The 25901-nt window shown below is 32.0% G+C and overlaps 1 protein-coding gene across 5 annotated transcripts in view; it reads left to right on the top strand.

The window, feature by feature from the left end:
• LOC136041735 (NGFI-A-binding protein homolog) overlaps positions 1–25901 on the top strand; it is a 183924-nt gene that overhangs the window by 155575 nt on the left and 2448 nt on the right. For 4 of the 5 annotated variants that reach the window (XM_065726484.1, XM_065726483.1, XM_065726485.1 and 1 more), the window contains one exon: positions 18653–18711. In XM_065726484.1, the coding sequence (XP_065582556.1) occupies positions 18653–18711 (59 nt within the window). Of the gene's footprint in view, positions 1–215; positions 587–18652; positions 18712–25901 lie in introns of those variants that run through there. The other variant, XM_065726486.1, reaches the window with a different exon arrangement.

The raw sequence follows: 25901 nt of genomic DNA, 5'->3' as shown, positions 1-25901 counted from the left end.
TGACACACGGAAATTGGAACAAAAATATTGACATGCACACTTTTAAATATTTTTTTTATTTCTCTTTCGACAAATTTTCTCTAATCTTTTTCTCTCTTTGTTCAAACTCTCACGATTAACTTCTTTATCTCTATTTTTCCAATGAGGAGGGAAAGTATTTTTTCTTACGAGACGTCTCAGATGCTTCGGTCTTGTCTTCATTGTGACTTTTCTAGGTGAAGTCGGTCAAGTACAGTGTTAGTGATCGCCCAAAAAGGCGATCATGTTTGAAAGATGATCGTTGAAAGATGAAGATGTACTTGAAAGTACATCTTTTCAATCGCCCAAAAGGACTTGAAAATTCGTTTTTTTTATATTTTTTTTTTGTTTTTTAAATTTTTTTGTTTTTGCTGAAGCGGTTGAATACGAAGAATAAATTTTTCCTTTTGCCTTTTTTGCGTCATTTTAAAAGCTGTCGTCACTGACATGTCATCAAACAGTTTGTGGTAACGAACTGTAGTAAGGAGCGACCAGGCTCACTAGTAACGGAAACAAAAAAAAAACAGAATTTTGATACCAGAATATACATCAAAAGAATTGGAATATTATACTAATAATAAATGTATAAGTTTCATCAAGTTTAATCTTACCAAGGAGCCTGCTGAAACTAGCCTAATTTTCAAAAAAAGAGAAAACATCGCCTTCAATTCATAGAATCTTAAAGAAAATTACACCATCAGATTCAGCGTATCACAGAGCCCTACCAAAAAGGTTTCATGTTTCTATGTGCAAAAATGTGGAATTTTGTATTTGTTGCCAAAGGAAGATCACGGATGCGTGTTTATATTTTGTAGTTGTTGTTTTTTTCCCAGGGGTGGTCGTATTGACACAGTGGCCCTAGAATGTCGCGAAAGGGCTTATTTTAGCAGAAATTAAGCGTTCTAGTGCCCTTTTTAAGTGACTAATAAAATTAAGGGCAACTACACCCCCTCCCACGCTCATTTTTCCGAAGTCACTGGATCAAATTTTGAGATAGCCATTTTGTTCAGCATAGGAGAAAAATCTAATAGCTATGTCTTTGAGGACGATTTAATCCCCCTCAGTCTTCGGGGGAGGGGCTGCAAATTATGAACTTAGCCCATTGTTTACGTATAGTATTGGTTATTGGGGAGTATACTGACGTTTTAAGGGCGGATTTTTTTTATTGTTGGTGGGTCGAGGGGAAGGGGTTACGTGAGAGGATCTTTCCATGGAGGAGTTTGAGGGAAGAGAATTTCCATGAAGGGGGTGCTGGATTTTCCAGCGTTATTTAAAAAAACGAGAAATTAAATAAAAAAGCAAGTTTTTTAACTTGAAGTAAGGAGCAACATTAAAACTTAAAACGAAAAGAAACTATTACTTATATGAGGGGGTTAACCCCCTCCTCAATACCTCGCTCTTTACGCTAAAGTATTATTAGTAATATCAAAAGAGCTATTTATTCTAATTAAACAGCGTTCGTGATTCGGGGGTATTTCATAAAGAATTGGAACAAAATTCAAACTATAGTATAAAGAGGAAGGTATTAACGAGGGGGCGAGCCCTCTCATATACGTAATGAAAATATACGAATATAGAAGTTAGTTACGTAAGTTAATTTGTAAGTTACGTATATTTATTACTAATAAAAACGTTCGTAAAAAAATAGAAAGTTCTAGCGGCCTTTTTAAGCAGCCAAAACATGTTAGGGCAACTAGACCCCCTCCCCGCCCCTTTTTCTCAAAATCGTCCGATCAAAACCTTGAGAAAGCCATTTAGCATTAATTCAGAAACGTTCAGAAATTAATTAAAAAAAAGTTTTTTCAACTGAAAGTAAGGAGCAATATTAAAAGATAAAACGAAAAGAAATTATTACATATATGAGGAGGTTCGTCCCCTCCTCAACATCTCGCTCTCTACGCTAAAGTATTTTTTGTAATTTCAAAAGAGCCATTTATTCTAATTAAACGGCCTTTGTGATTTAGGAGTCATTCTTAAAGAATTGGAACAAAATTCGAACTTTAGTGTAAAGAGCAAGGTATTGACGAGGGGGGAACCCCCTTATATACGCAATAAAAATTTACGAATATGGAAGTTCGTTACTTAAGTTAATTTGTAAGTTATGTATAATTATTACCAATAAAAACGTTCGTAAATAAAATTAAAAGTTATAGTGGCCTTTTTAAGTTACCACAAAAATTGGAGGGTAACTAGGCCCCCTCTCCCAACCCTTTTTTTCTCAAAATGATCCGATCGAAACTTCGAGAAAGCCATTTAGCAAAAAGAAAAATATCCAAATTTTGCTTTAATTATTCATGTACGGTGAACCAAAATCGAAACCTGCATCAATCCAAAATCCTTCAATTTAAAAAATAATAAAAAAAAAATATTTTTTTTTTAACTGAAAGTAGGGAGCAACATTAAAACTTGATGCAAACGGAAAATTATTCTGTATAAGAAAGGGGTTGTCCCCTCCTCAATGCCCCGCTCTTTACGCTAAAGTTTGATTCTTTCTCACAACCCTACTTTTTAAAACAATAAAAAACTTTAGTGTAAAGAGCGGGGCGTTGAGGAGGGGACAGTCCCTTTCATATATGGAATAATTTCTGTTCGTTTTAAGTTTTAATGTCGCTCCTTACTTTCATTTTAAAAAACTGTTTTTTTATTCATTTTACCAAAAGAGTGTAGAAGGGGTTTGATTCCTAACGGTCTGGGTGGATTTTACCTAACGGTCTCAAACAAGGTTTCTTTACCTGCATTTTTTCGACAGATTTAGATGTTTGAGAATTTTTTTTTTTAAGGAGAAACAGTGTTTTACCTGATTAGTCTTTTAACCAGTATTTTGATCAATCTTTGTATAAATTAATTCAAAAACTTCTTTCCATAAAAAAAATCGTAGAAAACTAAAGAGCTACATTAAATCTATGACGAGCAAAATTAAGTCAAACAGTAATTCAAGTGTAAAACAAATATAAATCACTATTAATAATAAGTGTCCAAAACGAATATTTTTTCACCATATTGAAAACCCAGCCAAGTGCCGTGTCAGTGACAATAGATTTTCGATTGTCGATCTGGATCTTAAAAAAAACTTCTAACGCGCCTTTTTGCTTTTTTTTTTTTTTTTTGCGCCCGTGAAAAGTGGAGCTGCCAGGAAAAGCTCTAAATTATATTGGAAGAGGCAGAATTTTACAGGAAGTTCATTTCTAGAACATGGGCTTATCAAAAAAAGAAAAGGAGGTTTGAAACTCCGTCGGATATGGATTAAGAGAAAATTGAATACTGAAAAAAGGATGGTAAATTAGGGGCATTACAAGTGGGTTTTTCAGATCCGGTATTAAGCAATCAAAAAGCTGCCGTCACTGGCACGGCAGTTGGCTGGGTTTTCAAAGAGATGCAAAAAAAATTGTTTTTCAAAGTCTGGGGGTGGGAGTCCTAATTTAGAGGGAATAAGATTTGAATTAAGCCAAAGGCATTGCTGTCAATGCATTATGTTAACAAAATGGGATTTTAATTAAAATTCAGTTTTGTTTTGCTTTTAAAAACATTTGCACTTTTTTCTATTCATTTTGAACAGCGACTTACGAATTTTTATAGCTTGACTTTTCCACAATGATGTCACATAACAAGCCACACTTAAGATAGGGTCTTAATAAGCTCGTGAAAAGTCGCCCAAGATACATTTAGTTCCCTTGTTTTAACCTAAGTTTAAGGGCAAGTAAGGCCACAAATACTTTTCTGTAAAAGATAAGGTGTGACACGTAAAATTAGTTTTTTTGTGATGTTCTTGTGATAAAACTTTTTTTTAATGGTATCCATGGTGGTTACTAAGAGAAACTTGGAAACATCTTTAATAGGAAAAAGAGAAAGAAGTCCCTATCTGAAAAATTATACTTTTCTAGGTTATTTTCTCTTTCCAAATGGTTTGAGCTATTTCTTTAATTTAAAATTTTGAAAAGTCAATTAGACATCCGGAATAAATAAAAAAGAGCTTTTTTTAATTGAAACTCAGGAGCGGCATTAAAAGTTAAAGCGAACAGTAATTGTTCCCTATATGAAAGGGGCTGTCTCCTCCTCAACGCCCCACTCTTTACGCTAAAGTTTGACTCTTTCTCACAACTATACATTTTGAAAATATAAAACTTTAGGTTGAAGAGCGGGGCTTTGAGGAGGGGACAACCCCTTTCATATACGGAATAATTTGTGTTCGTTTTAATTTTTAATGTCGCTCCTTAGCCTACTTTTAGTTGAAATTTTTTTATCTAATTTCTGAACGTTTTTGAACTAATGCAGGTGTTGAATTTGGCCCACCGTATATGAACAATTAAAACGAAATTTGACTAATTATACAGTTTGTTAACTTATAATAACCTTCTAATAACCTAAGTTTGACTTTTGTTCAGGTAGTTTAAGAATGACTCCTGAATCACAAAGCCTGTTTAGTTAGAATAATAACCTCTTTTAAAAATCATAAAAGAAACCTTAGCGTAAGAGCGAGCTGATCAGAAGAGACAACCCCCCTCATATACGTAATATTTTCTGTTTGTTTTAAGTTTTAATGTTGCTTCTTACTTTTAGTTGAAAAACTTGTTTTTTATTTAATTGCTGATCGTTTTTTTTAAATAATATCGGGAAATCCGAAATAAAAACTCACGTTCCTGTTATGTAGCGCTAAATCATAGAAGCCCAAGACCTCACGATAAACAAATAAGAAATAAATCCAGTCTTCGGACGTAGGTTGGTTCCTATAACCTAGTTGAAACGTTCCACTCTTTTAAAGAATAATTATTATTTTAATTGACCAAATATGTTCCAAATCGTACCTCCCTTTCTTTCACTATTTTATTACATATCATGATTACTGATAATTGATTCGGTAGCTCAAAGACAAGATAAAACCTGATTATGTGCGAAAACGTGCAAAAAGTCAAAATGCCATTTTCGATTACCTTTTTGCCCCTCCTGTCTCTCGTTTGAAATACTAGACAAAAAGCATTCCTGTCCTTTTTGCATGATTGTACCAGAATTCTACGAGTTCTTGTACACTCTCTTGAATAGAATTTTTGGCATTAAATCCGAAAAACATATGCAAATATTCATAGTTAATTATATGACATACACAAAGCAATTCTAGGAAAATGGGGCCTTGTTAAACTTTCCTCAATTTTTTTATTTTTAAAAAAGAAAATACAAAGATGTATTTAAAGTACCTTGCTGCAATTTTCTATCCTAGATTTTATTATTATTTTTTTATCCTATATTTTATATTATATTTTTATATAATAAAATGTATATAAATAAAATTTTTGTGTATTTAAACATAATTTTACTTTATATAAAATTTTTATTTATATTTTGTTATTTTATTTTTTATCCTAGATTATTTATTTTTTATTTTTAGAAAAGAAAATACAAAGATGTATTTAAAGTACCTTGCTGCAAATTTTCTATCCTAGATTTTATTAATTTTTTTTATCCTATTTTTTATATTATATTTTTATATAATAAAATGTATATAAATATAATTGTTGTGTATTTAAATATAATTTTATTTTATATAAAATAATTATTTTTTTATTTTATTTTTTATCCTAGATTATTTTATTTTTTATTTTTAGAAAAGAAAATACAAAGATGTATTTAAAGTACCTTGCTGCAAATTTTCTATCTAAGATTTTATTATTATTATTTTTTATCCTATTTTTTATATTATATTTTTATATAATAAAATGTATATAAATATAATTTTTGTGTATTTGAATATAATTTTATTTTATCTAAAATTTTTATTGATATTTTTTTTTTTTTTTTATCCTAGATTATTTTATTTTTTATTTTTAGAAAAGAAAATACAAAGATGTATTTAAAGTATCTTGCTGCAAATTTTTTATCCTAGATTTTATTATTATTATTTTTTTATCCTATTTTTTATATTATATTTTTATATAATAAAATGTATATAAATAAAATTTTTGTGTATTTAAACATAATTTTACTTTATATAAAATTTTTATTTATATTTTGTTATTTTATTTTTTATCCTAGATTATTTATTTTTTATTTTTAGAAAAGAAAATACAAAGATGTATTTAAAGTACCTTGCTGCAAATTTTCTATCCTAGATTTTATTAATTTTTTTTTATCCTATTTTTTATATTATATTTTTATATAATAAAATGTATATAAATATAATTGTTGTGTATTTAAATATAATTTTATTTTATATAAAATAATTATTTTTTTATTTTATTTTTTATCCTAGATTATTTTATTTTTTATTTTTAGAAAAGAAAATACAAAGATGTATTTAAAGTACCTTGCTGCAAATTTTCTATCTAAGATTTTATTATTATTATTTTTTATCCTATTTTTTATATTATATTTTTATATAATAAAATGTATATAAATATAATTTTTGTGTATTTGAATATAATTTTATTTTATCTAAAATTTTTATTGATATTTTTTTTTTTTTTTTATCCTAGATTATTTTATTTTTTATTTTTAGAAAAGAAAATACAAAGATGTATTTAAAGTATCTTGCTGCAAATTTTTTATCCTAGATTTTATTATTATTTTTTTATCCTATTTTTTATATTATATTTTTATATAATAAAATGTATATAAATATAATTTTTGTGTATTTAAATATAATTTTATTTTATATAAAATTTTTATTTTTTTATTTTATTTTTTATCCTAGATTATTTTATTTTTTATTTTTAGAAAAGAAAATACAAAGATGTATTTAAAGTACCTTGCTGCAAATTTTCTATCCTAGATTTTATTATTATTTTTTTTATCCTATTTTTTATATTATATTTTTATATAATAAAATGTATATAAATATAATTTTTGTGTATTTAAATATAATTTTATTTTATATAAAATTTTTATTTATATTTTTTTATTTTATTTTTTATCCTAGATTATTTTATTTTTTATTTTTAGAAAAGAAAATACAAAGATGTATTTAAAGTATCTTGCTGCAAATTTTTTATCCTAGATTTTATTATTATTTTTTTATCCTATTTTTTATATTATATTTTTATATAATAAAATGTATATAAATATAATTTTTATGTATTTAAATATAATTTTATTTTATATAAAATTTTTATTTATATTTTTTTATTTTATTTTTTATCCTAGATTATTTTATTTTTTATTTTTAGAAAAGAAAATACAAAGATGTATTTAAAGTACCTTGCTGCAAATTTTCTATCCTAGATTGCAAATAAATTGCTATTAAGTTTTTGTGTCGTTTTATTTTTCGTCATTTATTTTGTATCAGAATAATTAGTTGTTCGTAGCTAAAAGACACGATTAAAACACCTTAGATTTGAAAATACTGTTTTGGGGTGTTTTCATTTATAAAAATGTATGAGAAACCATACCCCACCTCAGCCATAGGCCTGACAAAACCATAGGCCTTTAAATACCTGATTTTTATTTCTAGAATGTTTTGTGGATTTTGTATTACATTTCCAAAAAAAAAGATGCATTTGGGTTTCCCTTGTTGAAACTTGCTGCCATAAATTCAAAACTATGGTATTTTTGTGTCTTTTTTGTTTAATAGAATAATTAGCGTTGTAATCCAAAATATTTACAAATAATTTAAATAAATATTTAATGTATGTTAAGGGATACCATTAGGAATAGGGGTGAGCTAAGCTTTCTTTTTTTAACTGTGATTTTCTAAAGAATATGTCTTCCCTTTCCAAGGAAAAAAAATTCAGTATCATTTGGAAAATTTGTCGCCTTATGTTTTATACTAAGTAGTATATTATAAAATTATTATATAAAATGAATTCACGGAATACAGCTTGTATTTTGAATACAAACCCGAATTAGCCGTCACATTTCTTAGATTAATACTTACATTTTAAATCTACTCATAAAGTAGAGATCAAAGCAGCCAAGTGTGCCGAGTTTTGCTTTACAGAGCGAATACTTCTAAAGGGTAGGTTCTGAGGGGTGTTTTCTAAAGATAACACATTTAGCAAACGTAAATTTTGATGATTTATATTTACAAAAAAGAGTTGCTAAAAGCATAAATTCTAGCTTGAGCTTTCGCATAAGAAATGAAATAATATTAAAATCTGGAGAATTACTGTGAACGAGTAAGTAAAAATTCAGTTATATTTGAGAAAAGGGAGATTATGCCAGCATTTGTATTAGGGCACCAATTGCAGGAGTAAATGGGGAGATTTAACCTTCTCCCAGACTTTGATATGTTCCTTCAATGGAATTTCCGTTGGAAAAATTTGTAGAAAGCAAAAATGCCCTCCCCGGTCTATATTTAGAGAATTAAGTTTTTTTTTATATTTTCATTAAAAAAAAAAGAACAAAAAACCCGTAAACCTCCCTATATTTTCGTAAATTAGGTTCCTAACTTGTAAAATGAAACTGAGAAAAACGACTGGAAATTTGACTTTCTTATATAGAGTTTAAAGAATGAAGCTTTGAATAGGTTGGGGCGGAGGAGGAGATATAGGCTGGGTGTTTTACTCAGGTAGTTTGGTGCTGGAGGCAGTTGTTAGCAGCAGCAGTAGTTCTAGGGTTATGCTATCTATCCATCCCCAGGACATTCCAAAATTACATTGTCTCTCTTTCATGAAGTGCATATGCTTTTGAGATATGTACCTTTATTTTGCCTATATTTTTGCTCAAGAAGAACTTCTAATCTAGTTCCTGAAAGAAATATACGTCTTCACCAGGTAACTTTTGGGTAAAATAGCTTGTAGCTTCGAAATTCTAACACTAAAGTAGCTGAGTTTTTTTCCATATATTCAGATATTTATGTTTCATATTAGACGAACTAATATCGGCTTCAACATTAAAACGACTTTTTCCTTATATAGGAACGAGCATGAAGTGACCGTTTATTTGGTTTTTATCCATTTCCTGGAAATTCCATTTTCAAATATCCTGTCGTAAGATGTTCCCGAAAACTGGCGGCGAACTGAGGGGAAAAAATCAACTTGAAAGCAATTATCAATAAATAACACTAATAGTCGGGCAAATGGGATTCTTTTGGGAATACTGTTAGAGATGAGAAATTAAACCCCTGTGAGAAATTTTATCTTTATTTACAATCCTAGCACACTTCAAAAGGCCACTAGTATTACTCAAATTTAGTATCTACTGCTGTCTGGAAAATGAGGAGGCACTTATATTTATTGAGGTATTAAAAGGTATTGAGGAATATCTTTTAAAAAAATTAAGTTTTTCCAATTGAAAGTAATGAGCAACATCAAAACTTAAGACAAATAGAAATTATTTCCTATATGAGGGGGTGGTGCACCCTCCTCAAAAATTTGCTCCTCATGCTAAAGTTCTTAGTAATTTAGAAAAGCTTCATATTCTAGTTAAATAAAGTCGAACTTTAGCTTAAAGAGCTAGATAATGAGGAAGAAGCACCCCCATTTTTTGAACAGCTCATCTTTAAGGTTGTCCAAAATAATCGTGAAAATTTTTAAGCTTCTTAGAAATTATTTGGATTTTGTTGTCACTTTTTTGCATAGAATTCAATAAAGTCTACCTAATCTACTTAAATTAGTTAATTTATCTAATCTATTTAATTTCAATATTTGTATTCTGTATATTTTTCTTCCTTTATCTCTGTAATTAAGGGACTTTTTTCTCTGAATTAGTAACTTGTGAGTCTTCACTCTACATTACATGCCAAAAGGCCTTTGGATGGGGATTAGTAGTGTATTAGTGTATGTGTATTTGATTATGAACCGATCTTATAATATCCAAAAGTTTTAAAATGTTGAACAGATATGGATTTCCTGTTTGTTCATGAGTAAAAGCTTTCTAGGAAAAGTGCATTAAGCCGTTTTGAAAATATGCCAAGTACTCATCCGCAAACTCTATTTTCTTACTGCTTACACAAAGCTATATAACGTAGAATACTAAGTTGAGCTTGAGTTTAGATTGGAACTGTCTAGTTACGGACAAAATTTTCAACGTAAGATTAAATAGCGTAACCTAAGGCAAGGGCGTTAATTAAGGGGAACAGGAGACCCCCAGATACCCTTATGTTTTTCTTTTGTATTTTTAATGAAAAAAAATGGTGTTGTTCTTAAAATATTGAAAAAAAAAACAGAAAATACCTCCTATATTTTGAAAAATAAACTTTGCACTCCCCCATGGCTTCATTTTCGCAAAATGGTGTTACTGACCAAAGCCCATAGTTATGTTTCTGTGATAATTTCTATATCGTTCCTCGTGGTGTTTGGCCGACTCGATCTTAAAAACTATTTCGTTCATGTTTAGTTTAACCCGTATTGTTTTAGGTTATTAATTAATTTTTCTGTTTCATTTGAAAATATTTTTTTTTTAAATTTTTGTCTCAAAAAAGATGTTTTTCTAGGTCCCTCTATTAACATTTCCTTCTGAAAAACACCTTTTCTTCATTAGTATTTTGTTCCCTTAGCTCAAAATTCATTATTTTGTATTTCTTAGAAAAAGTTTCATCGCTCTATGAGAGAAAAACACATTACTTTTCTATAAAATTGCAAGAAAGTTCTTCATCTGGATTCCCGACACGATTGAACTTGGAAAAAAGGGAAGATTTTCCTTCTAAAAACACAATTCAGTCAGGGAAGATATGAGGAAAAGGCTATACAAAATTTTCGGTCTCTTACACCAGTTCAATTTTTGAATTCGTATTGAGTATAATATCTTTTTGTTCGATTTTTCTAGTTGCAGAACTAGAGAATTGGATTTTTCTTGTAGGCTACAGAAATCTGATAAACATTAAAACTTGGAGCGGTCGTAGCATATTTTATATTTATTCAAGGACAATATTTTTGTCATAATGGCCCCAAGCTTTCGTTTTTAGTGTTAATAAATTTTAGTTTATTTGGGTAGCAGAAAAAATTGTTTCTCTTTTTGTTACATTTGGGAAATCCCGTCTATAATAAAATAATAAACATAATATTTAATGATCGAATATCTATAATTATAAAAATAACGTAACATTTTTTATTATTTATTATAGAAAGATTGGTATTTTGTATTACACGAGAAAAACTCGAGAAGTAAAAATTGGCTAATGCTAATGAAATAAAACAAAATATGATGAAAATATAATACTTGATTAGCAAAATAGTGAAAACTACAGCTTGGAATTATTATGCCCAGAACCGAGAAATGTCCTTAAGAATAGCCAATGTGGTCAACAGATGACAATTCGTTAACCCAGAAAAAAATGAAACGAACTACGGTAACAAATGATATTTTACTTATTGAAAACCACGTATTGAAACGCAAATTGACGCTATTCAAACATGGCCTAGTCTTAAACTTTCGAAGATGTTGCTTCTCGTAAGAGTAGAATGTCATGATGGACGCACTGTTTTGTTTTGGACAATAACCCCTTATCCTGCAAAAATATAGTTGTCTGTTCTTCGGTCCTAAGGGGAGACACTATATCTTATCACTAGGCATTGTAAACTAACCGGCTATTGTCCTATCTCATCTTCACGATCCATATTCTCGAGTGTTTCACGTATAATGCGTATTTTCCAAAATATTTAGCTATTAATTAGTTTACATTTTATCAGCTTTCTAATTCACCTCGATTTTCCTGGGGCTTATGAATCGACTCTTAGACATCTGCTACCCAAAATGAGAGAAAATTATAATTATGAAGAGTTGAATCTATCATCTCAAATCCCCAATTAAATAAAAAAAAATTAAATGAAAGTAAGAAGAGACATTAGGAGGCTTTTCCTCCTCAACGCCTCGCTCTTTACGCTAAAGTTTGACTCTTTCTCTTAACTCTACTTCTTAAAACAGTAAAAAACTTTAGCGTAAAGAGCGGGGCGTTGAGGAGGAAAAGCCCCTTTCATATACGGAGTAATTTCTGTTCGTTTTAAGTTTTAATGTCGCTCCTTACTTTCATTTAAAAAAACTTGTTTTTTTTTATTAATTTCTGGACGTTTTTTAATTAATGCATGTTTTGATCTTGGCTCTCCGCACATAAATAATTAAAACGAAATTTGCATATTAATTTTTTTGGCTAAATGGCTTTCTCATAGTTTTAATTGGAAGATTGTGAGAAAAAAGGAGAGAGGGGGGAAGCCTAGTTGCCCTCCAATTTTTTGATTACTTAAAAAGGCAACTAGAACTTTTAATTTTTTTACGAACATTTTTATTAGTAAAAAAATATACGTAATTTACGAATCAACTTACGTAACGAACTTATATATTTGTATGTTTTTATTGCGTATATGAGGGAGTTCACCCCTCGTCGATACCTCACTCTTTACACTAAAGCTTAAATTATTTCCCAATTCCTTAAGAATGACCCTTGATTCACAAAGGCCGTAGAATAAATAGTTGAAATTATAAAAAATATTTTAACGTAAAAAGCGAGGTATTACGAGGAGGTAAACCCCTCATATACTCAATAATATCTGCTCGTTTTAAGTTTTAATGCTGCTCCTCACTTTTAGTAGAAAAAACTTTTCATATTTATTTTTTCGTTGTTTTTTTTAAATAATGCTGAAAAATCCTGCGCCCACTTCATTGAAAGTCCCTCCCCCATGAGAAGTTTTCCAATGGAAAGGTCCTCCCACATAACCCCCCCCCCACCTCAACTCTCCCTCCCAAACCAAAAAAAATCCCCTTGAAAACGTCCGTACACTTCCCAGTAACCATTACTATGTGTAAACACAGGTCAAAGTTTGTAACTTGCAACCCCTCCCACGGGGACTGCGGGGGATTGCGTCCCCAAAGACATAGTTATTAGGTTTTTAGACTATGGTGAATAAAATGGCTATCTCAAAATTTTCATCCGGTGACTTTGGGAAAAATGAGCGTGGGAGGGGGTCTAGGTGCCCTCCAATTTTCACCTAAAAAGGGCACTAGAACTTTTAATTTCCGTTAGAATGAGCCCTCTCGTGACATTCTAGGACCCTTGGGTCGATACGATCACCTCTGGAAAAAAAAACAAACAAACACGCATCCGTGATTTGTCTTTGGCAAAAAATGCGAAATTCCACATTTTTGTAGATAGGAGCTTGACCTTCTACAATAGGTTTTCTGATACGCTGAATCTGATGGTTTGATTTTGCTAAGACTGTATGACTTTTAGGGGGTGTTTTCCCCTATTTCCTAAAATGAGGCAAATTTTCTCAGGTTCGTAACTTTTGATGGGTAAGATTAAACTTAATGAAACTTATGTATTTAAAATCAGCATAAAATGCGATCCTGTTGATGTAACTATTGGTATCAAAATTCCATTTTTTAAAGTTTCGGTTACTATTGAGCCGGGTCACTCCTTACTACAGTTCTTTACCACGAACTGTTTAATATGTGAAAAGTTAATATACTACAGTAACATTCTATCAACAGTCATTGCTTTACTTATATTACTAAGATTGAGATTTAATTTCTACCTCCTAATTATTCATTTGGCTAAGAGCTAACAGCACAAGATGCTGTAAGGTAAGCCCATCTTTTGTAAAGTGGAGAACGTCCTCTGACTCCCATAACTATAGTTACGCCCATTATACATAGATAAAACCCCCTAATAAAATCAAAATCTCACAAATATTATTTTTCATTTTATTGTACATGAAAAGTATAAAATTTTACTCACCTTTATTTACTGATTTTATTTTCACTTAGTTTTATTTACAAATGTACTAGAAGAAGCAATTATAATGGATGGTATCCAAATGCTAGGATACACTCGCCAATTATTTGGCCATGAGTATATTTCGTTTTTTTGTGCTATTTTCTTCTAAACTTAAATACTTTCTGTTAGTCTCATTTATTAATTTCCATATCTCTCCTTTTTCAGTGGCAAAATCTCGTCAAATTCCTGGGGGGCGGGGGGAGATTTAGAGCCAATTTTCCCAAATTGCATGGTGATGCAGACCACTATCGTCGGGGGATCCTCTATAGGAGGACAGCTGCGGCAGGGCGTAAGATCCAGATCTATGGACAACGGCCTCTGCAAAGGGCTGCCTTGACCCTTTCAGGGTAACTGCAAGAGTGGGAAACTTATTGTCAACTATTCCCACTTGAGGAGTGGTGCCACTTGAGGAAATTCTAGCCTTGTAAGAGCACTCGCACGAGATACCGATTACTGAATATTTTTCTGGGCTTGGTTTGTTTTGATGGGCGTTTCCGGGCTGAAAAACCTCTTCCTAGCTAATTTATCTACTATGGGTTGCCTCCCCGTAGTTGCATAATATTTGCAGGCATGAGTATACAATGAGTTGGAGGTAATAGGCTTGGGACTGTCTGTGCAGGATTTAAAAGAGCATCGCCAAGTGCTGAAAACCATGTTGTGACCAAGATGGGCCCAGGATTGCAAAAAGCACCCAACTTACTGTGGGTCCCAGGGACTTTTTGCTGTCCGGTTTTAAGCCGGCTTAAGCGCTTCAGTGTAGAGTTGAGAAGATATGTTGGTCCCCGTCCTGCACTGCTATCCGAGATCATTGCTTTTCCTGAGGCCAAAATAATTTCAAAGGTTTAAAGAACATGAAAATTGGAACTTGAAATGTTACGACGGTAAAAAATGACTATCGTATCGAAATTTTGACTGACGAATTCAGGTGGTTTGAACTGGATTTTTTAGGAGTTTCAGAAGCTCGTATCCAAGGGGTAGGAAGCATGAAACTAGGTGATATAGAATTTGTTTACTCAGGCAGGAAGGATGAGGTACATAGACAGGGAGTAGGGCTCATGATGAATAAGGAAACTGCCAAGTTTTGTTTAGGCTGGGAAGGAATTAATAATAGAATATTTATCGCTCATTGCATTACTAAGAAGTTCAGAGTAACAGTTATAGTAGTATATCCCTGTGTTGAACCAACTGACGGTGATACTAGTGACTCAGATGAATTTTACTTACAGTTACAGTAGCAAATAGACAGGGTACCAGGTAGAAATATGGTGTTTTTGCTAGGAGATTTTAACGCCCAGGTAGATAGAAATAGGGATAGATGGTATCCTAGCCTAGGTAAATTTGGTGTAGGAAAAGAAAACAGTAATGGCTATAGATTTTTGCAATTTCGTAGGTATAACAATGTAGTTGTAACCAATACGATGTTTGGTCACAAAATTGCCCATAAGTTGACATGGTATTCACGTGATGGTAAGACAGCCAACCTTATTGATTATATTATTGTAAACTGAAGACTAGCAGGATCAATACAAGATACTAGGGTGTATAGGAGTGCTGTTATTGATGTTAAAAGTAAAGATCACCATTTAGTAGTGTCTAAGGTTAATTTAAAGCTGAAATTTCGGAAGAGTAACTACCTCCCGAAAAGTTATGATGTTGGTAAAATCCAGGATGAAAATTTGAGAAAAACCTTCCAGGAACAGTTGAATGCTAAACTTGAGAGTTTAAAATTTGACAATGTGGAAGATGGATCGAATATTTTCAGAAAAACAATTTGTGAAGTTGCTGATGGTGTCTTAGGGAAGAGTGCTAAGACTGGAACTAGGAATATTAGTTAAAAAGCTTTGTGTTTAATAGAGAGTAGAAGGGGTTTGTACAGGAATTATCTGATTGATAGATCGTATGAAAACAAAAGGAATGTAAATTAAGTGGAGAAAGCATTAAAATATGAACTAAGGAGATAAAATTTCTGAGGATCTTAAAGATGTAGCTAGACGGCATAATAGTAAAATAATATACGTGCATGTTAATAAATTAAAAGGGAGTAGTCAATCCGGACTAGTCCCAGTTAACGATAAGAATGAGCCAACAGTTAGTGATAAAGGAAAAGTTAAAGAAAGATGGGCGGAACATTTTGAGAATCTGCTAAACCGAAATACAGTCGCAGGAAAAGATATAGATGAAAATTAAAAAGTTTATGTTACCTTGGATGTGAAGGAAGATTTGTTTTGTGAGGAAGAATTAGCGACAATACTAAAAGGATTAAAAAATTATAAAATTCCAGGTGCTGATAGTTTCATAAATGAGTTTCTTAAATATGGTGGCCCTGAGGTTAGAAATAAGCTACTGAATATTATGAATACAATTTTTGAAAAAGGGGAAGTACCTAATGATTTTAGGAAAACCTTAATCAAACCACTGTATAAGAAAGGTGAAAAGATTGAGTGTCCTAATTATCGAGGCATTGATCTGGTTTCTGTAGGTAGTTCGTAATATGATACTTTTTAGACTGAGAGATGTTGTAGACAAAGTTTTAAAGGAAGAACGGTGTAGTTTTAGAGTAGGTAGAGGAAGTGTCGACCAAGTATTCACTCTTAGGTTAATAATTGAGCAGTCCCTTCTTAGTCAAAGACCTTTGGTCCTCAGTTTTATCGATTATGAGCAAGCTTTCGATTCTGTTGATAGAAGAGCGTTAGCAAAGGTTTTATCCTTATATGGTATATCAGAAAAATGCATTAAAATGATTCGTGCTATGTACGAAAATAATACTGCTGCGGTTAAGGTTGGAAATGGGGTTAGTAACTGACTTCGTAAATCAGGAGTTAAGCAGGGTCGTGTTCTATCCCCCTTTATTTGGATCATGTTTATGGACTTTGTCTTATAGAGCACAGGAAAGGCAATGGGAGACTCCGGAATCGAATGGGGAGGAAAAACGCTCCTGGACTTAGATTATGCTGATGATTTAAGCATATTAGATGAAAGTGTGAGCAAAATGAATGAATTTTTTGAGGTTTTGCAAGTTCAGGGTGCTAGAATAGGCTTGAAAATTAATGTTAAGAAGACGAAGTCACTAAGGCTAGGAATAAGTGAAGATGAAAAGGTGACGTTGGGTAACGATTACGAAAAGATTGATCCGGTTGGCAGCTTCACTTACCTTGGCAGTATTATTAGTAATGACGATGGGAGCAGTGAAGACGTTAAAAGTAGAATAGCTAAGGTTCAGGGTGTTTTTTCACAGTTAAAAAGAGTTTAGAAGAATAGAAAATGAGTCTGCAAACGAAGATTAGAATATTGGAAGCTAAGGTGATGACAGTGGTCAATATGGCTCTGAAGCATGGGAACTCTGAAAAGTGGATGAGGGTTTGCTTGATCTTTTCCAGAGAAATTACCAACTGATTGTTCAGGGTAAGTTCTGCGGATGAAGGATGACAGATTGCCAAAGATTGTCCTTTTTGGCCAACCGTCTGGGGCTATACGGAAAGCAGGCCGTCCTTGTCTGGGTTGGGAGGATGTCATAATTGATGATTTAAAGGAAATGGGAACTTCCTGGGAGGTTGTAAAGAGGGAGGCCTTGAATATATCAGGTTGGAGGAGGAGCGTGTGCAGCTGTGTTAGCCTCAGGCGGCTTGGTGCTGCAGTGAGTTATTAGTAGTAGTAATAGTAGCATTTTCCCAAATCAAGTGAAAACGACAGCGAAAACTGGGAAGTGAGTCATATAGTACCATAAAGGCAAAGATACACTAAAGAAAACTGACCCTTTTCTCCTGTGCTTGAATTGTGCAGGCTTATCTTAGTTTAGACAAGATTTTTAAAGAAACCAAATTTCAGCTGGGGGATGGGGTTTGCTGAGGCCTGGGGTACAATTGCCATCCCTTTCCCATTGAAAATTACGCCCAGCTCCTTATGCAATTCTTAGTTGTCCTCTTTCATTTCCTTTTTTTGTTTTAATGTCAAAACAAAAGTGAATGAGAGGATAAAAAATTCTCTTTCAATCGAATTCTGTTGCATTGACTGAATCAGCTAGAAAAAAAAGCGTTCTGACATACATAATTATAATCTCAAATATTTATAAGCTTATGTCTTTACAAGCAGAAAAGAAATTCCGAACCATTGAACATTTGGTTTCATGTTAGTGCTCCCGTTTTTTTGGCTGAGCCTATAAGAGAAAAACTTTTTTGCTGGCATTTAAACTTACTGTGAAAAAAAAAATTGGAACGTCCAAGAAATTGGACGTTTAGTTGCAGGCTCTACGATTTGGAATAAGGTTTACCAACTTGGCAAAAATTGGTAAACCTTGTACCCATACTTTTTTTATTCATTACCATTAGCCTGGTGCTAACATCACTAGAAAGTCTTACTACATGAGGAGAGGTCAAGTATGGGATAGTTCTATCTCTTCTTTTGCATAGTCACGGTGTACTGAGAGGGGCTCTCTGCTAATAGTCATCCCAGAGCCACGAGCACCAATTGGGGAGGGGCTGTGACGGGATTAATTACCCTATTCTCTATACTTTTGCCGCTTCCCTCCTAAATTGAAAAAAATACCCTTTTTGGTATTTTATTAAAAAATAAAGAAAACTAAAAATTTACCTCCCCCCTCAGATTCTTATGAGTAGATCTCCCCCTAAATTTTAGAAATTGGTACCCCCACAGCAATATTTGGTAAGGTTAAATTTTCTTTAAAAAAAAGTTTTAATAGTTTCTGTAAAAAAGAAATCAAATAATATACTGGAGACTGACTAATGGTGGGCCAAGCCAAAATGATGAGTTGCAGCAATTTTAACAGCAACCAATATTATAGCTCATGCGTCTTTACTCGCTTTGGAATTTTTTCTCGGATTTTCTCTAAATTAGAATCAAGAGCACGAAAATAAGGACGCACCTTTTTTGAAAGCATTCCCAGTTGTATCAAAATTGTATCTTTCGACTATCCTTTCAAGTTCTTTGTGTACAACCTTAAGTCACATAACTTCTTATTTTTATTTTTCCCTCTTATTCTAGATTGGAATGAACGGTGTAGAAGAAACTTCGGACCTGTCTACAAGGGAGAATAAAACTGAGTAAGTAATAGCCTCTTTTACAAGGAAGTAGAAATCCCTAGGACTAGTTTAAAGGGAAGAAAGCTTTGAAAATAAATCGATTCAAGACTCAGACGTCAAATCATCGTCGATTTGAAAAATTGTTCTTTTAATCGGTTGGATGAAAAATGCAGTTTACTAACTTTTTGACCTCGGGAACTAAGTTAGAAACTTCAGAATATTAAATTACTATTGATCGCTCCTTTGATAAAAGATTTCAAGATAGAATAGAATTTTTTTTTCTAACCAGACATGACGTTTCTTTTCCTTTATTCTAGTCGGCAATTCCTTCGGGTCCTTCAAAACTGCACGGTTATCGAAGGCCAGATTTCTCATTATTTTGCTTAAAGAGTGTCGTTAGCGTCTATTTTATTTTTCGCAAAACATTCTTAATTACTTGGGAGCTTGGAGAAATGTACTTTCTATCTCCGGGAGGCACCAGAACCTAAAATGTTATGAATGTGTCGAAGCTTTAAAATTGAGCTGACGATGTGTCAGTTAACAGCCTTTTAGCCAGAAATAATTTCCCTCTCTTTACTTGACTAGCAGAAACAGAATGTTATAGGTGATTCGTATACATATTTTACTGCCTGATTTTTATCAAAAGGAATCCATCCGATAAGTTAAAGTGACCATTTTCACTTTGACTATAAACACTGTCTATTTTATGGATTGTTCAGACCGAGTATATTTTAGTGTGGTCTTTACGTTTAATGTTTGCCCGCTCTTTCTCAGTCTCTCTCTTTTCTCTGTTTTCTGTTTCTGTTTTCATTTCTCATCCTCTGTTTTCTTCTTTCTTTGTCTCTCTCATTTCTTCTTGCTTTCTTTTAATATATTGACCATTGATCCCATTTCCAAAATTAAATTCAGATATCTATTTCCGTGTCCGAGGCCATCACTTTTACTGTGCGCCTTGTGCCAAGTGCTTTCCTTTTTTCTATATTTCGTTTCTTCATTCTTCATTGTATTATTTGGCTCGTCAATTTAATTTTTGAAATTTATATTTTAATCTCTGTGCCTGAGGCTATCGCTTTTACTGTGTATTATCCCACCCCTTTTGCAGGGGTATGGGGTATATTTGGAGCGTACTCCGTCTGAAATTAGGCCTAGACGGCTACCGTTACTTTACTCACGCAAACTTAGCCCTATTGGGAGTTCGCCAGGGAGAACCAGAGAGACAGGCTACAAATTTAAATTTTATATGTTTTATATTTTATAGTGTATTTTGGTATACTATATTTATATATATTATATAGTAACACTGTATAGTATATCAATAAATAATATGCTATTCAGTAGTTAAGAGAGAGAGAGAGAGAGAGAGAGAGAGAGAGAGAGAGAGAGATTGGTATATTTAAAAACTATCATAGCATAGCTTAATTCAGTTTTTTCACAAAAATCATGCATTTAAACAAAAATCACACACTACAACTCAGCATTAAAAACTGATGTGAAGAAAGGCACAAATGAGTTGGCGTATCGACTGGTTCGTACTTTAGGGGGTACAAGTTTAAGTAGCGTTTTCCTTTTTTTCTCTTTCTTCTATGTCTTCTTTCTCTCTATTAATATGTTACTTGTTGCTGGATTCCTTTTTTGCCTCTCCTGTTCCTTGTTCCTTGTTCCTTTCGTTTTTTTCTCTTATCCTATGAAGCGCTTTTCTTTTTTCTATCTTTCATTTCTTCATTTTATTATGTTTTTCATCGACTTTTTTTTTAGAAACAAAATTAAAATTGTAATCTCTGTGCCCGAAGCGATCATTTTTACTGTGTTATCCATTAGTGTTTTCGCTTTTGTCTCTTTTTATTTCTTCTTCCTCGCTTTTAATATGTTGCTTTATAACTTCATTTTACAATTTAGATTGAGATTTTCACCTCTCTGTTGAAGGCCATCACTTTTGCTGTATGCCCATTACTAAATTTCTTTTTTGTCTTTTTATTCTTTGTTCCTTTCTTCTAATATGTTGTTCGTTGACTCCACTTTAAAAGTTAAACTCAGTTTGTTCTCAATTACATTAAATATAATTTTATTGATCTTATTTGAATTGATAAATAAATTATTTTTGCAACTTAAATTCATTTTACGAATTTAATCTGAAACATTTTGAGTTGCTTAGTAAAAATAGATTTTCTTATTGCCCGTAGAACTTGACAAAAAGAAACATTTTAAGAAGCATAATCAACTTGAAATGATAGCTGAATGGGCGGAACAGCTGGATGAATGAATCGATAGAACACGCCGAGTTGAAGGGTGTGGGCTATAAATCTTAATTTAACGGAAAAGTTGACACAGCTCCTTTTACAGCAACACAGCCAAGTTGAATTAGTATTTCTGAAGTATCGCTAGTCTACACTGGTATTCTTACTAAGAACTTGTTTAGCATCCTTAAATAATGTATGCCAAATTTTCCAATAAATATTATAATTTTTTCCATTAAAATATCTCTAAAAAGAATTGGTCAGGTGGAAAACAGCCAAGTACTTTCAAAGGTAACTTTCAAAAAGACTAGAAACTTCAAAATTGGGATAACAATAGGAGAGACCAATTCCCATATGAAATTCAGTTCATTAGTAGATAAAAATACAGTAACGAAACTACATGTCATATACTCTAGAATAGATATTGGGCACTAAGGCCATATGTGGCTCCTTAACTTTTTATGGCTTGCTTTTGGTCCATTTTCCTGCAATGACTTAGAAATTGTTTAAAAAAAAAAAATAAAAAAAAAAATAAGCACCTCTAGCTACACCACTGGCTCGACAAGAGTGAGAGACAGAAGGGCAATATCCCGTGGTCCAATATTCTATGGGTTTTGGCATTTTACCTTAATACGATTCTTCTGTGGAATTTTACGTATTATGTTCCAAAACTGTAAAAAACACGATCCACAATAGAAGAAAAAAAGAACTTAAAAAAGAACTTAGTCAGAAAGTAGTTGGAATCTAAGACGAATTAAGTTTCTTTTATAGGTCAGTGAGAAAGTGCAGTCTAGTTCTGTATTTAAGCCGAAAATTACCAGAGCAGGAATGTGGCATTGCTAAAAAAATGACAACAAATCTAAGCTTTAAGTGTTGATTAAATAAAAAAAAACAAGTTTTTTGAAATGAAAGTAAGGAGCGACATTAAAACTTAAAACGAACAGAAATTACTCCTTATATGAAAGGGGCTTTTCCTCCTCGACACCCCGCTCTTTACGCTAAAGTTTTTTATTGTTTAAAAAGTAGAGTTGCGAGAAAGAGTCAAACTTTTGCGCAAGGAGCGGGGTGTCGAGGAGGAAAAACCCCTTTCATATAAGGAGTAATTTCTGTTCGTTTTAAGTTTTAATGTCGCTCCTTACTTTCATTTCATTAAACTTGTTTTTTTTTATTTAATTTCTGAAAGTTTTTGAATTAATGCATGTCTGATTTTGGCTCTCCGTACATAATAAAATGAAATTTGCTATTAATTCTTTTTTTGGCTAAATGGCTTTCTCTTAGTTTTGATCAGACGATATTGAGAAATAAGGGGTGGGGAAGGAGGCCTAGTTGCCCTCCAATTTTTTCGGTTACTTATAAAGCCAACTAGAACTTTTAATTTTTAACAAACGTTTTTATTAGTAAAAAATATACGTAACTTAAGAATTAACTTACGTAACAAACTTTTATATACTTATATTTTTCATTATATATATGAGGGAGTTTGTCCCTTCGTTAATACCTCGCTCTTCACACTAAATCTTAAGTTTTGTCCCAGTTCTTTAAGAATGGCCCCTGAATCAGAAAGGCCGTAGAATAAATAGTTGAAATTACTAAAAATAATTTAGCATAAAGAGCGAAGTATTTATCTCCTCCCAAATACCTCGCTCTTTATGCTAAAGTATTTTTAGAACCCCTTATATGCGTAATAATCTCTGTTCGTTTTAAGTTTTAATGCTTCTCCTTACTTTCAATTGAAAAAACTTTTTCATGTTTATATTTTCATTGTTTTTTTTTTAATAGTAATACTAGAAAATCCTGCGCCCTTTTCATTGAATTTCTCTTCCTCCATGAAATATTACTCCCAGGAAAGATCCTCCCATATATCCAACTCCCCACAACCCCACACCCAAACAAAAAAAAATCCCCCTGAAAACGTCGGTACACTTTCCAATAACCATTACTGTATGTAAACATTGGTCAAAGTTAGTAACTTGCAGCCCCTCCTCCAGGGACTGTGGGGGGTAATTCATCCCCAAAGACATAGATATTATGGTTTTCGGCTATGCGGAACAAAATGGCTATCTCAAAATTTTGATCCGTTGACTTTGGGAAAAAATGAGCGTGGGAGGGGGCCTAGGTGCCCTCCAATTTTTTCGGTCACTTAAAAAGGGCACTAGAACTTTTCATTCCTGTTAGAATAAGCCCTCTTGCAAAACTCTAGGACCACTTGGTCGATACGATGACCCCTGGGGAAAAGAAAAAAAAAACACGCACCCGTGATTTGTCTTCTGGCAAAAAATGCGAAATCCCACATTTTTGTAGATTGGACCTTAAATTTTTTTCTATAGGATTCTCTGATACGCTGAATGCGATGGTGTGATTTTCGTTACGATCCTATGACTTTTAGGGGGTGTTTCCCCCTATTTTCCAAAATAAGACAAATTTTCTCAGGCTCGTAACTTTTGATTACAAAGACTAAATTTGATAAAACTTATGTATTGAATTCAGCATAAAAATCCGATTCTTTTGATATATCTTTTAGCATCGAAATTCCGTTTTTTAGAGTTCCGTTTACTATTGAGCCGGGTCGCTCCTTACTACAGTTCGTTACCACGAACTGTTTGATAAGTTAATGTTTATTAAAACTTAAATTTACTACTAGCTAGTAACACATAACCTGTAAGATTCTTTGAGCATTGTCGGTACTTTTTTACGTTCATAAAGGTACACATGTAGATACTGTTAATGTAGATACACACTTTAGCTTGTTTTGTTAGCATTTACGAGTACCCAACCCAACAAGTCTTAAATGACAGAAAGATCAAAGTAATATAAAAAAGACAATTTGCCTAAAAGTACTATCAATAGCAACAACAAAATATCGAGGAACTGTTTTTCCAGAGCAAAAGAAACTGAGAAATGTCTTTTTATGCATAATTTTTTATCATTTAACGTTTGGTCTCAAGTTAGTTGACTGAGCCTATTGACGTTTTATTGACTAAGTCTATTAGAGAAAACCCCTTTTGCTGACATATATGTTGGGGATATATATGTAGGGGAAGGGGGGACGAAGTCCCCCTTTCTCTACATATTATAAAACACATTTTATCCTTCAACCAAAATTTTCATCGAAGACCCCACTGGGGAGGGGGCAAGATTGAAGACAATTGCATTTTTAGGAAACGATTGCCTTTTCAGTCCCAATTTTTAGTTTTGTCAACTTTCCGGGCATGGCCTTTCTGGTCCTCCTCCTGATTTTGTAACTGCATTAAACCTTAGGAATGTACTTATTTCTTGAAATCTAGTATCTCTAGCAGCTGAATTTCTAGTTTAAATTTTGCTGGTGATATTGAAAACTAACATGTATAGACTTTCTTTCTACGCAATCTGTTTTCTGCCAAGTAGAAATAAGTACATTTTTCTGTGTTCCTCTTCAAGAATTATTTAGCATAAAATGTTATTTAATGGGATTTTTCTCAACTCATTTGAATTTCCTCTTAGAGTTAATTTTTTTCTTAAATTCTTAAAGTTGTATTTTTACCTTTCTTGATGGTATTAAAAATTGACGTGACTTGAATTCATTTCAGGGCTTTCTTTCCGCGCAGTCTGCTTTTGCAAAATAGAAAGAGGATGTTTTCTGTATCAGTTTTTAAGAATCATTTAATATAAACGATTATTTAATAGAATTTCTTTCAGTAAATTCTGCTTATTTGAATTTCCTTCCAGAGTCAATCCTAGGTGTATCTGTTTTCAGAAATTCTTAAATTTTTATTTTATTTTTTTCATTTTATATTTATTTCATATTATTTTCATTTTCTCAAATACTGGATGATATTCGTGACTAAAATTCATTTACGGGCTTTCGTTCAACGCAATCTGTTTTTCTAAAATAGAAAGAGATAAAATAGAATGTAAATAGAAAAAGGATGTAAAAATGTCAAGCGTTTCTATTTTAGAATGTAAAATTTGCTGTAAAACTGTTAGAATGTAAAACTTTTAAAGAGTTATTTAATATAAAAGACTATTTAATAGAATACATTTCAATAAAATGCACTTATTTGAATTTCCTTCCAGAGTCAATCCTCAACATATCTGTTTTCTTAAATTCTTAAATTTATATTTTACCTTTCTGGATTGTATTCGACACTTGAATTCATTACCGGGCTTTTTTTCTACGCAATCTGTTTTTTTAAAAATAGAAAGAGACACATTTCCTGTATTACTTTCGAAGAATCATTCAATGTAAAAAATTATTTAGTAAAATATCTTTCTATGAGATTCACTTCTCTGAATTTCGTTCCTGCGAATATATTTTTCCTTTCACATTTTTAAATTTGTGTCTTCAGTTTTCAAGACGATGTTGAAAATTAGGCCGACTTGAATTCATTTATGGGTTTATTTTCTTTGCAATATTTTTCTTGAAAATTGAAAAGGTTAAATCTTCCTGAATATGCTTTAAGAATTATTTAATATTAAAGATTATTTAACAAAATCTCTTTCAATATAATTAACTCCTTTGATTTTAGTTCCTGTATCAACTCTTGAAGCATCCATTTTCCCATTTTCATAAATTTGTGTTTTTAGTTTTCTGGGTGGTGTTAAAAATTGAGGTGACTTGATTTTGAATTCTTTCTACGCAATTTTTTTCTGTAAAACAGAAAGAGTACATTTTTCCCTATTACTCTTAAAAATTATTGTATGTAAGAAATTATATATGGAATTTACTTCAATAAAATATCAGTCCTCTGAATTGGGCTCCTGTATTAATCGTCAGTATTCCATTTCCTCAAATTGATGATTCAAATTTCTGATTGTTCAAATTTTTCTAACAATGTTAAAAATTGAAGCAATATGAACTCACTTACGATGTCTTTCTAGACAATATTTTGTCGTAAAGATAAAATACATTTTGTGATTACTCTACGAAAACAATTTAGTATAAGAGATTACCTGGCTTACATATTAAATATTCATTTTACATTCATTTCATTCAAGATT

Source organism: Artemia franciscana, unplaced genomic scaffold (genome assembly GCF_032884065.1).
Source record: "Artemia franciscana unplaced genomic scaffold, ASM3288406v1 PGA_scaffold_36, whole genome shotgun sequence".
In the NCBI taxonomy this organism is placed as follows: Eukaryota; Metazoa; Arthropoda; class Branchiopoda; order Anostraca; family Artemiidae; genus Artemia; species Artemia franciscana.
This window is presented reverse-complemented; position numbering and strand designations above follow the sequence as displayed.